General features: G+C 37.5%; 1 protein-coding gene across 8 annotated transcripts in view; it reads right to left on the bottom strand.

Moving 5' to 3' along the window:
* pax2a (paired box 2a) overlaps positions 1-5,528 on the bottom strand; it is a 29,433-nt gene extending 23,905 nt beyond the window's left edge. For 4 of the 8 annotated variants that reach the window (XM_030156892.1, XM_030156890.1, XM_030156896.1 and 1 more), the window contains exons 1-3: positions 4,982-5,528; positions 3,227-3,404; positions 1,899-2,096 (exon numbers count right to left, since the gene is read on the bottom strand). In XM_030156892.1, the coding sequence (XP_030012752.1) occupies positions 1,899-2,096; positions 3,227-3,404; positions 4,982-5,024 (419 nt within the window). In that variant the 5' untranslated portion in view covers positions 5,025-5,528. The remainder of the gene's footprint in view (positions 1-1,898; positions 2,097-3,226; positions 3,405-4,981) is intronic. The other 4 variants (XM_030156894.1, XM_030156891.1, XM_030156897.1 and 1 more) reach the window with 1 other exon arrangement.
* Positions 5,529-14,495: the final 8,967 nt, after the last annotated feature.

Raw genomic sequence — 14,495 nt, 5'->3', positions numbered from 1 at the left:
ATTGAATAAGCAATTTGGATGGGGGGGAATTAACGACTTTGGTGTTTGGCTGTTGGAAAAAAAAATATCCCCAAAGAAATATTAAAATGTGAATCAATATGATTGAAAGCTGCTTAGGACCTTATGGGCACTGGGGATGGTGCAGCGGTTGGAAACTCCACTCTGCTGCAACAAAACAAAGTGCAACCCAGTATCTGTGTAAGCTTTAATAATTCATGCAGGAAAAATGTGTTTAAAGCCAGGACATCCTCTTTAGTCAACAGGACAGAGGTCAGACCCTTAACCACAAAGACCACCAGGGGTCTTGCAGTGTCTTCAGCTCACTCAGCCCTCCTCCTTTACTTCTGTTTTCTTCTTCCTCCTCATTTTTCACAATCATCCATTCAAGAACAATCCAAGAAGTAAAAATAAATTACATCTAAAAACCATGTGATAGGATAATTACAGAGCAATGGTATTGTGGTTAAAGTTAGGCTATATATAACATATTTTTTTAATATTTATTTTTTTTCCTTGTTAGATTTTGCATGTAAATTTGAATTAACCTTTATTTAGTGCAGACACCCCCCCTCTCTCTTAGACTGAAATTAAGTTTGAGAAGCCATGTCAGAATATAACAACACAGATTTGCGCACACAAGTCCAGTGTTAATGATTAAAGCGCAGACTGTGCTAAAGTCTGAGTGCTAAGTCTCCACACTGCTAAAACTGAAACAAAATATTGTAATTTATAACATAATGCTTCAGAAGACTTTTAATAAATCCTTTCAGTTCAAGAACAACAGGTGAAATTAGAAAACACGGTAAAAAAGACACGTAGAAGTCCAATGATTTCCATAATTTCTGAGGTCCCTTCTTCCTGTCTTTTTTTCTTTTTTCCTTAAAAAAAAAAAATCATCTCCTACATTTAGCAGGATGTGTTATGAGACTCTCTTCAGCTCATTAAAATGTAATGCCGATGACCAGCTCTCTGGAACAGTGCCTCCTAAGCAAAGTTCATCACTCGCAGGCACTATGGGGCTTTTTTCACTTTGCACACATGCTCCGGGGCTTTTCACCGTCCTCTGTCTAAAGATACTTTGTCCACTGGCTGTCCCGCTTCACGTGGAAAGGTGAAGGTGTAGGGTGTCTGCTTTAGCTGCTTCAGTGGAACAGAAACTCTTTTACAGTCCATTTACCCATAGATCAACACGGTTTTAGGACTGGGACTGGCTGATATTCTGCATTTCTGTAATTAAAAGTCTGATATTTAAATAATAATAATAATAATAATAATAATAATAATAATAATAATAATAATAATAATATGTTTGGTTAAATATTAATTAAAAATGTGTGATGTGTAAACGCTCCGTGTTGGAAAACAGAGCAATAAAGCCATAAAGAGGCTGCTGCCGCCTGTGTCGCAGTGTGGTCCGCGTATTGAACGACTTTGTTGGGTATTTCCCTCTGCCTCTGGATCTGGTTACGCAGTATTGATCGGTTTTTATCGAGACAGATGTGATTTCTTCGTGGCCCCTGCCTCAGCTCCCGTGCTGGCTGTGTTGTGGAGGGCCGCACAGGGGATTGAATTGCACTTCTGAGACCACCCCGGGTTGGCACGGTTAAAACTCTGTCTATAAGCACTGGAGAATAAAGCTAAAATTCCCGTTTCCAACCTTAAGTATTAATAAATTCCATGTCTGTAAAAATTCGGACATTAATTAAGGGAAATGTTTAATTATTTCTTATACTTATTACTTTCTTTCGTTTTTGGCACAGTCGTTTTTGGTTTTTACGCATGCACACATTTAGGAGGAATACGTTTTTTTTGCACATAAAATACGCTCTTGTTGTATAAATATCTAAGCCTGTATATTATAAAAGAAAATAAATAAGTGAAAAAGTCAGTGCACCTACCTGTTGATGGATGAAACGCTGGGGACAGTGTCGTTGTCGCACACTCCTTCAGCCAATAGTCGGTCCCTAATCTCCCATGCGAACATTGTTGGATTCTGGCGTTTGTATTCTGCAATTTTATCCACCACTTTGGGAGTTGCAACCTTTGGTTTGGAGCCACCAATGACTCCTGGTTTAATACTGCCGGTTTCGTAGTACCTGCAGGGACAGAGGGAGTTTTTTTTCCTGAATGGTGGTGGTGGTGCGGACTTTAATTCAACATCCAGACGTTTGATTTGTGAGAAAAGTGTCTTATTGTATTCTGTGTGAAAGCAAATCTCCGCCGGACTCCTCAGTATACAGTAGAGCAAAGAAAGAAAAAAAAACAAACATATATGTAAAAAAAAATTAAAAATTAAAAAAAATCTACCTACAAATATGATATCGGGTTTGCTCTGTTCATTTCTGTGTTCGTGTGCTGTAAAGGCCTGTTTGAGTGTCAGCTGGAAGGTGAACAGCGGCTTTTTTTTTTAATAGAAACGAAAAGCAGTAACTAATAATTAAAATCACAATAAACAGTGAGACGGACGGAACAAAGGACAATTTAGATGTAAGAGCACAAGTCAGACCCCATTTCAGTCTGCAGGAGCTTATAGTAGCATGCACGACATGCCACCATGACCTCTGATTATTGGGAAAATGTTGGTGACAAACATTCAGTGTGTGTGAAATGAAATACCTCTGAAATGCCCTCTGATAGCTGAAAAAAATATATTTCAAGATATTATCTCTCAACATTCGTGCTCTCAAGTAAAATAAAGTAGAGCTACTTTCTCAGAGTTTACACTTGTGAAAAATACAAGAACGTAAAATTATATCTTTATTCCTATTTCTGCATGGAAATTGTGACACTCAAAATATATATATATATTTATATATAGTCTATATATATATATAAAAACAGACTTTAGTGCACATTTGGTGCCACTTTATGGTGTTTTCTTTATCACCTAGACTTTCATATAATATTAATACAGCCTCATTTTCCTCTGGTGTATTTTTTTTATCCTTAATGTTTAGCTGTGACTTGCCCTCCTGAAATTTATCTCATGATTATGATGCTTTTTTTTTTTTTCTTGCAAGGCTGCTGGTTGATGGATAGAAAATCTCGGACGCAAAACTGCTGTGTTCAAGAAAAAAAAAGAAAAGAAAGAAAGAAAAGAGGGAAAAAATGACCTGCCTATATAACCGATGACTGAGGCTGAAATAGAGCTGGGTGCGCATACGAGCTAGAAGATTGATGTTTGACACATACAGGGCTCTGGTTGATAGTGGATCCCCCCTTTTACCTGCCGAGGATTTTGCTGACACAGCCGTGACTGACCCGTAGCTGTCTGGAGATGTCGCAGGGCCGGACGCCCTGGTGGGCCAGCTCCACGATCCGCTGCCTCACCACGTCCGGGAGGGGTCTGCCGTTCACAAACACCCCGCCGAGCTGGTTCACACCGCCGTGCCCTGCGTGGGATACAACAGCAGCACAGGGGAGCATAACATTACATACCTGCAGAATTTTTACGCACGAGGGGTGGGAGGAGGAGGATGGACGACAGGGGCTTTCGCTTGGTGTGTTTGAGTGTGTGTATGTGTGTGTGTGTGTGTCTGTGGGCTTTTCACCTGCTTTTACCCCCTCTGTTTACCATGAACAGTCACGTTTTGTATTTTAAAATAAAGCATTTTTGAGGTTAATGTTAACGTGTAAAATACACACACACACACACACACACACACACACACACACACACACACACACACATAAACACACGGGGACGCACATTTAATTTTTCCTATTGTTTTCATTATTATCTCCTCATCCTTCTGAATCACGTTTAATATATTAAACCAGCATTGTATTTTTCCTACCATAATAATAATAATAATAATAATAATAATAATAATAATAATAATAATAATGTGCAATCATGGGTACATATTAAAACTAAAGGTGTAAAACAGCTTTTATTGCATATTCTATTTCCTTTAAAATGAAAATAAAAATAACAATACCTCAATAATAAATATTCCAAATAAAAGCCGCCATAAAATGAAATAATAATACAGAAGTAGTGTTCCAGTCTTCCTGCACATTGACCCAGGTTAGACAATATTTTCCAGCAGCAGCTCCTACATTGCAGCCTAACACATGTCGCTGATATTACGTTTCAACCTGTTTAATTTTCCTTGCACAATTATTGTAAATAATTAAAATGAGCTTTGATAACTCATATTACAAACGCGAATGGTGCGAATGAGGAGGAATAAATAATTTATAAAGCGCCCGGGTCTTCTTTTACCCATATCGTATGGAGTAAAACGTGGACAAAATGACAGAGTTGATGGGCAGCGGCTTCTGTTTGTTTGTTTCTTGTCTTTTATGTGCAGTTTTATTTTTTAACGCCTTCATCTAAAGTGAGGGACGTGAATAATGTGACACGTTTGCGTTCATTTACACACAACGTGCTGTTGTCTCTCCACAGAAACTGTCCTTTCAGTGGGTAATAAAAGCTTTGTGCGTAAATAGAGGGAATAAAGGAGTTATAGTGTCTCTATTTAGATTAAATATGGCAGAAAACATGTATCGGAATATTAACTAATATTTTAGATAAAAACCCGTTTTCACAATAAAGTCATCCATTGAAAATAGTGTCAAGAAAAAACAAAACATCCCAGATGGACACGTGTTCTAGAAGTGGCCAAATTCTCCTAAAAAACAAGCGTCTTTTATTATTTTGCGCCTTTCCATATATTTATTGTTATTATTATTATTATTATTATTACTACGTATATGCATTTATATATACATGTGTTTAAGAGGCTACTCGAAGAAAAGCGGATAAAGTTTGATGATGTTTGAGGTGAATCACTAAAGGTTCGTTTTTAATTTTTAACTCGAGTTTAATAAAATAACAGGACGGAACGAAGCTTAATGGATTCAAGTGTATTTTTTCTGTTTGCTTTATGTGGACATGAGATCAATTTCTTCTATTTTTGCAGGGATTTCCAGTTATCACCTGAGTGTGCTCTGTAAACTAACTCAGTATACTCACGGTGCATCGCCGAGAAGGGGTCTGCTTTGCAGTGAATATCCATGGGATAGCAAAGGAAAGAAAGGTAATCGACTGAGGTCGCCGTTTCGCCTCGATGGTGCAGCTTTAAATGCGAAAAAAAACAAGGTTTGATATTTCGGCGTAAAACAGTCCGATTGGAAAGAGTCCGCTGGCTGGAGCAGAGAATAACTTCTAGGTGCGAAGCGAAGTTTTTTGTCCTCCTGTGAAAGTGTAAAGTCAGAGTGTGCAGGACTGTCAGGTGCAGAGCATGACCCACACGTGTGCAGAGCGCACAGGCAGCGGCAACATTGGCTCAAAACGGCTCACTGTTTGTGTTTAAAGGACATCATAAGGGAAAACAAAAGGAGCAGCTGAGTCCTCAACGGGTCCGTTCGGGAATCTGCAGCCGAAAAATCCGTCTCCTCTGCCGGTGTGGAGGACTGAGCTGTGCGCTTTAATCAGAGAGGGGCGGAGATGACAACATGGACACGGCGAGTACAGAGCTGTGGATCCCCCTCTCCTCCAGAATGGGCTGTGCCTGAGCGGAGCTTTGGGCTGAGAATGAAACCCCTCTCCTTGTGTGTCTGTTTCTAAAAGCTGCAGTCCCACAGATCACCCCCCCCACCCCCTCCTCCTCCTCCTACCTCCATCCCACAGATCCCCTCGCATAGAGATGGATGACTTGTCAGACAAAGGCAATAGATTCCAACACTTTGTGATTCGCCCACGTAAAAACCTGCAGCTCAAATGAGGAGGTCCCTGCATCCGACAGCCAGGAAGGGGAGGGAGACGAAATGGGAAATGATGAGACTTTAGGGTGAAGAATCAAGGAAATTAAAGGCAGGGGGTAGAACTGAGGTAAAACACTGTCAGGCTGCTGTGTGTTGCTTAAAAAAGAGACGCTTCTAAAATGTTTTCATAGGATCCAGACAGAGACGCACTGCTCACACTGACAGGGACACCCACATCCAAACCATTTTAGAAACCTTAAAACACCATTAATGAAGTGATGTTTATCACTATAAAATGAGATGAGACAAAACAAATATAATTTTTTTTTTTACTGATATTTCGACAAATACTGGTGGTGTCTGAGACTCCACGGCCCTTTACTTTCACGTCATAATCCTTCATATTTTTATAAATACATTCGGTTTTGCAGTGAAACAAAAACCACCACTTCCTCACTGTGATTTTTGCAATCCAGTTTCCATAAATCACGCAGAAGAAGTCTATTTAAACCAAACTGATTCTTTAATTTCCAGAGTGACATGAGTTAGAGTTTGGTTTATTGTAAAAGCACCAAAAGTGTCTATTTAAAGCTATGGTCATATATGTTTTTATTTTTTTATTTTTAATGACTGTGTGGTCAGTCAGCAGGTGTGCGAGATGAGCTCTCAGCCTGCAGAGGGAAGAAGAGTCAGCAGGCCATCACCATCATCACCATCATCATCACCACCATCATCATCATCGCCGCCTGTGCGCAGCTTCGCTCTGTAGATGGCGCTCACACAGAGGGTTAGGCATCCTCCTCCGCTCCCACAGACAGGTACACACAGGCTCATCCTGACTCCTGCTGCTGAGGCTGGGCTAGGCCGGGTCAAAGGTTAGGGGTATAAGCCCACTGTAGCTGAATTAAAGGCTCTTAATCTCTTCCGGTATAACTCAATCCATAGGAAAACAAAAAGAGAAAAGCTTCAACCAGAAAGGATTTTTTTTTCTTTGTTAAAAAGTTGTCAGTTTATTTTTCTTTATTCGGCAGGAAAAGGTTAAAATACTTGCTTTTGGGGGTAGATATCTGGCTGCTTATTAGCTGAGGTAGCTACACTTATTTCCAACACCATTTCGATGTAATTGATTTTGACACTTTTAAGGATGGAACTCAGAGAAGTTAACAAAGCTGAGACAAACAGGGCCAAGGATTGGTGGACCCACCTTTTACGCATTTAATAATAATAATAATAATAATAATAATAATAATAATAATAATAATAATAATAATAATAACACAAGAGGCCCTTGTTGCGTCCAGCTGCCCTCTGGACAAGTTTGAGGACGATTCCTCTTTTTGTTTCTGTTTTTTTTTTTTTTTTTTTTTTCTTTTCCTCCTTTTTTTTGGGAGGGAGCTTCTGGTACAATATGTAGCACCATGGGCTGTAATTTCACACGTCAGTGCACTTTTGCCCTAAAGCTGCTGCTATTTCCCCCACACAACACCCCGATTTGCCCCCCGTACCTCCATCCCTGCGCAGCCGCTATGATGACGTCCCCGTGTCACCGCTACAGCAAAACAAATGGCGTGATAATTAAGAAAACTGTTAGTCCTGACTTCACCTCCACTCAAAAAAGGAGCCAACATGGACATAATGCGATTATTCTTTTCGATTTTTTTTTTTTTAAATTCTTTTAATTTTTGCTCGCATTATACCGTAAAGAACCAGTTGTCATACACACACACACACGCACACACACACACACACACACACACACACACACACACACACACACACACACACACACACACACACACACACACACACACACACACGCACACACGCACCATAAGAACAGGTTGTTTCACTGTAATATAAAGACTTAAAACAATGATAAAAGCAGTTTAGCTCCGAAACCAAAGCATTTAGTGTTTTTCATTGATATGGAACACATCAAAACTCAATTCTCTGGTTAATGTCATTACTGTTTGAAGACTTTTCCTTTTCTTTTCAAGACCAACTTTACATAATAATAATAATAATAATAATAATAATAATAATAATAATAATAATAATAATAATAATAATAATAATAATAGATGTGTTGAGGGGAGGGCATGGATGAATTATTACCGAAGACAAACTAAATTCTTTTTCCTTCCTTGTTTAAAACATATGGCCTGTAACGCTCGTTCAATCGATTTTTTTCCTCTCCTTTTTTTTTTTTTCATTTTTTTTCATTTTTTTTTTAATGTCTTTTCCTGAGTGTAGGGCAGCCCACGTCCAGCAGTGCAGATCTCCCCACACACAATATTTTAACATCAGTGTCACACCTCAGTCTTACCTGTAAATCAAGAGCTACGAATAATAACACATAGATATAATAAACCTAATGGTTACAAACTCTGTGTGGTGCCCTGGTCACCGTTACACATGTTATAGTTGAAAGTTTTCTGCAAAGACACACCTGAGTTACACGTCTAATTATAAGGTGTATTTTTTTTTTTTTTTTTAATAAAATAGCCTTGTGATATGAGAAATAATTTTTAATAACAAATAAATCTAGGAGGACGTCAAGGTGTCAGTAATGAACTAGTCACGGTGCACTTTCGTTGCACTGAATGGTTTCTTTTAGCACTTTAAATACTGCATTTCAGTACATTTCCCCTCGGATCTACTTTTTTCCTATTAGTTAAAGCATCACCATCATATTGGGAGTCACTTACAACACCCCACAATGATTTGGTGTCTCTTGACACCCAAAGCCATATGGGTAGGCTATGCCAAACTGCAGGATATCAGCTGCGTCCTTAGATTGCTTATTCATGTGCTTTATAACAGGAGCAGATGGATATCAATTTGACTCTATTCTCGACACCATCACAGATTGATTTTGTACTTGCTTTTAATTTTGCCATAATTAATTAGATCATTACAACTGTTTTCCATTGATCTTCCCATCTAAGCCCAAAATTGAGAGGTGAATTACATTGTGATCTATGTTTTCAAGTAACGCCCCAAGCATATAGGTGATGTCTGCAACAATAATAATAATAATAATAATAATAATAATAATAATAATAATAATAATAATAATAATAATAATAATTTACTATTTTCTGTCATGATACAGTAATAAAAACTGCAAAAAGTTTAAATATTTGCTTATACATTATGTCGGAAAAGCGACGTATGTATTGTTTGATTCAGAAGAAAACTATTTCACAAAAATGCTAGAAAATAAAATGAGGAGAAAACTGTAGAATTCACACAGTTTTGGCCCACACAGTGCAACCAACATACCTGCAGACAAACATTGACATTTGTATGAGGCAGAGGGAGAAATCCTTACCTGATCGACCAGCGCTGTGAGGCATGGCTCTCCCTTGTCTAATGGTGCGTCTCCCCGATGCAGCCCAGTAGATCTGTCCGGCCTCCTGCGCTCCCTCCCCGGCTGGGCGTCGCGCTTCTCCCCGCTGGTTGTCAGAATCTTTGACCGATCATCCAAAACTAAACGGTTTAGGCGACAACAAAAAGAGGAAGCAACCCTGCTCCAATGAGCTAGGAATTGATAAAGGGGGGAAAAAAGTGAGAAATAGAAATCAAAGAACACGCAGCGTGCAGGTGTTGTATTAGAAGTTGTTTACAGTGGGTTAAAAAATGTATTATTATTTTCTTTAATATACATATTATTCAAGCACGATGTGTAAAATGTTAAAGAGCCTATATTATTTTTAAAAGCACCAGCATTTAATCTATTTAGAATCTAAGTTAATGTCATGCATATTTTATTATATTTAAAATAATAATATTATTTTACAACATTGAATAAGTTAATATTTATTTGCAGGGTAGATGTTGCTGACTTGCTTGATATCTGAACCAGTTTACTCAGTCATTAAACTGTATGAAGGGAAATGCTTCACACTTTATAACTTTTGGTATAAGTTGTAATAAAATAAAAATAAAAATAATAATAAATGTATTGATACTTGTCCAGAAACATCCCCAAGTATGGCACTGATGCACTTTGAGGCAACAGCCACTTCACATTTACATGTTTTATGAAAGGCATTTCTTTTTTAGTTTAATCATAACAGGGTTTATGATTATGCTTTAAATGTTTTTTTTTTTCTTTTCATAAAATGTGCATTGGATGCACTGACTTTAAAAATCCTCCCCAATGTCCTGAAGAGATTGAGCTCTTCCACATTTACACAACAGTATGACACCTATACATGAACTTCAACGAGGTAACTTTGTCTGTGTGTTTAACAGTGTGAGAGAATACAAAAAAAGCAAAGGAGAGTATAAAACTTAGTAACTGGAACATTAACAGATGAATAACCAGTAAAAATGCAATATTACAATATCCACAAGAACGACAGAGCGTGCTAAAGCTATAAAGTTCAACATTAAAAGATTATAGCTTCTCTATCGGCTATTTAACAAACATTTTGCATTATAAGACTCTTTACAGTGCTTGAAGTTCAGAAATGGCAATAAGACTGCCACTGGACCAAGGACCAGTAATGGATATTACAGAATCCTCTTTTTTTTATATCTGAGATGAGAAAAATTGTCTCCCATACTTAAGATATACTTGAACTAGCAGACTGAAGTTTAACTCTTTTTTAAAGTGCATTATGCTCATGGATGTTGTGTCTATAATAATATAAACAAGAGTGGTTTTATACATAAAATGCATTTTTAACACCTAAATATGGATGAGCTAACATTATAATTGTATTAATATTGCTTTGATTTGCATATTTTTACTGGTTAAACAGTTCATCAATATTATTATAGGCCTAAAATGTGATTAAATTAGGTGATTTTACATTTAAATATATATATATATATATATATATATATATATATATATATATATATATATATATATATAATTTATTTTTATTTTTTTATTTTTTTTACACATGGAAGACAATTCTAATCAAAATAAGGTGTTTTGTGATAAACCCAATAACTTGAAAGATTCTCTCACCATTTTATTTTATGCTAATTTACGGTGACTGTGATAGACACACACTTCCACTGTTTGTTTTGACTGTGTCATTGTTTACTGTTGTAAATATCCAAAATACAGCAGTAAAAGCTGAATCTGCGTCTATAATTTTCAGCATTAATGATGAGGGTTTTTCCTCCTCTTCCTGCTCAGGCAGCACGCTGAGGGGCTGCAGGAACATCCGAATGGGAGGAACCCAAATCGAGGAGCTTAAGTGGCCATAAAGCTGTGTGGGCTGTCAGTAATGGAACCTAAGCTCTTCTCCGAGCCACACACCACATTTACGGGTTATGAGGAGAGGCAGATTGAAAATTGAGGGAGAGGAGTGATTTTGGTTGGGGGGGGAGAGAGATCTTATGGCATAGTCCATTAGAGTGGTCAGTGGTATCTATTCTGTCCAAGATTGCCAGGGGCCTGAAAGGGATAGAGGGGGAGTAGGAGGGGAGTTGGAGGGGAGTTGGAGGGGGAGGGAGGGTTTGTGTGTGGTTGGGGGGGGGGGGGGGGGGGGGGTTGTCAGGTTAATGTTAAGGTATCTGCAAAAACCTCTCTCTCATCCCATCTCCTCCCCACTGACAGCCAAAGTTCTCACCTGCACTTCCACCCTTCAGCTTCAAACCACCGCCACTTCCACCCCCCTGTCCTTTTTAAAAATAGTGTCCCACTTGCTCATGGCCTGAACATTAAATAAACCTTCCTCCTTCACCCCTCCTGCACCCAGCCACCCCCCACCCCTTCCCCTCCCTGGCACCACCTCCCTCTTCTCACTCGGAGGCCACTGTATGCACCAGGCTGTGCCCGTCATTTATCACACTTCATACACCGGCAGAGAAGTCACATAATTCAGTGTCTTTCAGGCAACAAACACTTTTAAAGTATAACACTGACACTGTATTTTCTAATCATCAATAAACTCTCTAAGTTCTGTGTGCTTTTCTGTAAGTTCTACTGGATCATCTTTAATTCTTTCTAAACTACACATGATCTGTATTATATATTTGGATTTTAAAAGGTGAGTACTATTGTTACTCTCGTCTAAATCATCATAAAGGACTGATTAAATTGTGAAAATGAAAATTAGGAGGGACATGATTTATCTACAGCTCAATAAAAAATGAATATGGTCTTCAGTTTTACATAAACAAAATAGCATATAACAAATATACATCACAAAACTCAACACAAGCTTGAGAAAATATATAATAATGTGATTTATGCCAGTAGGATTGTATTAGTAGGATGATTTAAGATGAATTACTGTGGCTTTATTATACAGTAAGATGTCACCAGACATATTTTTAAGGTTTTTGTTTTAATTAAAAAAAAAAAATACACTGAAAATTTTTTTTCAGTGTTTTGTTGCAAGGAAAAACATTGTAATATATATGTAAAGAGGACCAACTACACTACTGCTCATAAAATTGGAACAATTTTGTTTTCAGTCAAATTCTTCTGTTCATTCCTATTTATACACATCAGTCATCACCTCTGACCTGGTGCAATGATTACACACATGAGTCCCAGTTACACTTTATTTATTCAGAATAAAGCACTTTGTCACAATCATTTGATGAGAAGAGTTAAAAATATTTCATTCCAATTTAATGGGCAATAATGCAGTAAAAAAAAAAACAAAACAAAACAACAGTTTGGCTTAATGATAATAAGCCACTATTTTGGGCTTATTCAGATGCCTGATAAAGGAATTGGAGGGACATAAAGAGGGTATTAAAGTGAGATTATGTTGTGTCATTAGTATCAGTAGTATCAATTTATTCTTGGTTTACAAAAGATTATTTAATGGCATTTGTTAACAATAACAAAAATATTGGATAAAGCCAATTTTCTGGCACATAGAACACTGTAATATTACCACATTCCTACGTTGCATGTAAATGGTCATACATAGATTGTATAAGTTTTATTTTTCTCTGAGAAATGGATGGACAAACTAAGACAACAATTGAACAATATGTTTCCTGCCTGGTGTCTGGATGGTTTGTTGGAAATCTGGGCTGAGCGACAGCCAGTATCATCATCATCAACTCTTGCCAGCTTTTCATATTTAAAGCCAGCAAGGGTTTAATTACCAAATGATGACAGTGTCATATGGTACCATGATGGCACAGAATGAGTGTGTGTAGTGCACGTGCGTGTCTCTCTGTCGCTCTCTCGCTCTTTTTTTCTTCTTCTTTTCCTCTCTCTCTATGGTACGTGTTTGTTTGTTGCGTGCCACAGTGAACCTTTACGTGTTAACATTTTGATAGTAGGTAGCTGAAGGGCCTGAACAGGGAGACAGACAGCGGGCAGGAGGTGTTGGGAGAAAAAAAACACAGTAAAACATCTGTAATTTGTAATTCCCTAGTATTCAATGGCTGCTCATGGATTAAAGATTAAAATCTATTGTCTTGACAGATGGGAGAGAGAGGGAGAGAAAGAGAGAGGGTAAGGAGAGGGGGACACTCATGCACATCCCATTTCCATTTGTATATGAGCAGCACAGTTTGGCTAATCACAGTGGAAAAATAAGCTGTCTGTTCGCCTCACTCTGGGCAATGCCACCATGAGCCTTAATTCCAGCTGTGGAGACATTAGAGACAGAGGACTCATTCCGCTGTGATGCGACTGTGTCAGGCTGCAAAGAGTGTTTGTTTATTAATATTCCACTGGGAGTAAAGCACAGAGATGCGCTGTGATCAGCAGACAGGAATGACTGTATAATACAGCAACTCCCACCTTCCCACATCAAACCAGCTGTGAGGAAATGAGCTTGTTCTGGTGGAAGTCCAAAAAAGTCACTGCGTGGACAGTATCAAGTGGAAACACCTTTGTCAAAATGTAGTTCATGTTGTTGGTAATAACAGCTGGTTTTTGCACAGTTTCAGCAACAGAGTGACTGAGGAAACCATCATCTACCAATTTAAATATTTTGGTAACACTTTATAATAAGTACACACTATGAAGCATTAGCTAAGCATTAACAAATACTGAATTCATTACTTATAAAGCATATTCTGACATGTATACCCATTAGTATATGGTTTATAAGCATAGTTATAATGGTTTTACTCATCATTAATAAGCTCACCTACAATGTGCTTAATGATTGTATTTTCATACTTTATAAATTATGGATTCAGCATTTAAAAATTGAGTATTGCATCACTTACAAGGTTCAAACCAGTTATAATGTGCATTTATGCTTGCACATACAGTATTCAGACATGTACTAATGGTGAGTGAATATGTTAGTGTGTATTTTATACGAACTCACACATTTATTTTCCAATAGGTGTCCTATAAACAGTTCTTAATACAGGAATTCATTATTTCAGGTAGTTATAAAGCACTTACTACTCATTAATTAAGTATATGGTGTGAGCTCATCTAAAGTGTGCACTATCTATGTCATATAAAACATTTACAAATGAGATTTAAAGGTTGGCAATGCCTAAAGACTCACAAAAGTCTCAGTTATTCTAACAAAGGAAAGACATAGCACATGGGATTATCAAACAAACTGCATGACTGAATGATGAATGATTAGGATTATGAATGATTAGGAAAACATTTATAACTGTGCTTATAAACCATATACTAATGAGTATTCGTGTCAGAAATATGCTTTATAAATCATGAATTCAGTATTTGTTAATGCTTAAATAATGCTTTATAGTGTGTACTTGTTAAAAAATATGTATACAAGAAATGGTAGAAATGGTAAAACTAGTGAATATAACGAGCACAAATCGCTAAATGGATGAGTTAGAATTTCTTG

The sequence above is a fragment of the Sphaeramia orbicularis genome, chromosome 15, assembly GCF_902148855.1.
Source record: "Sphaeramia orbicularis chromosome 15, fSphaOr1.1, whole genome shotgun sequence".
Taxonomy (NCBI): Eukaryota; Metazoa; Chordata; class Actinopteri; order Kurtiformes; family Apogonidae; genus Sphaeramia; species Sphaeramia orbicularis.
The sequence above is the reverse complement of the archived record's forward strand: the minus strand, read 5'-3'. Positions and strand labels throughout refer to the sequence as shown.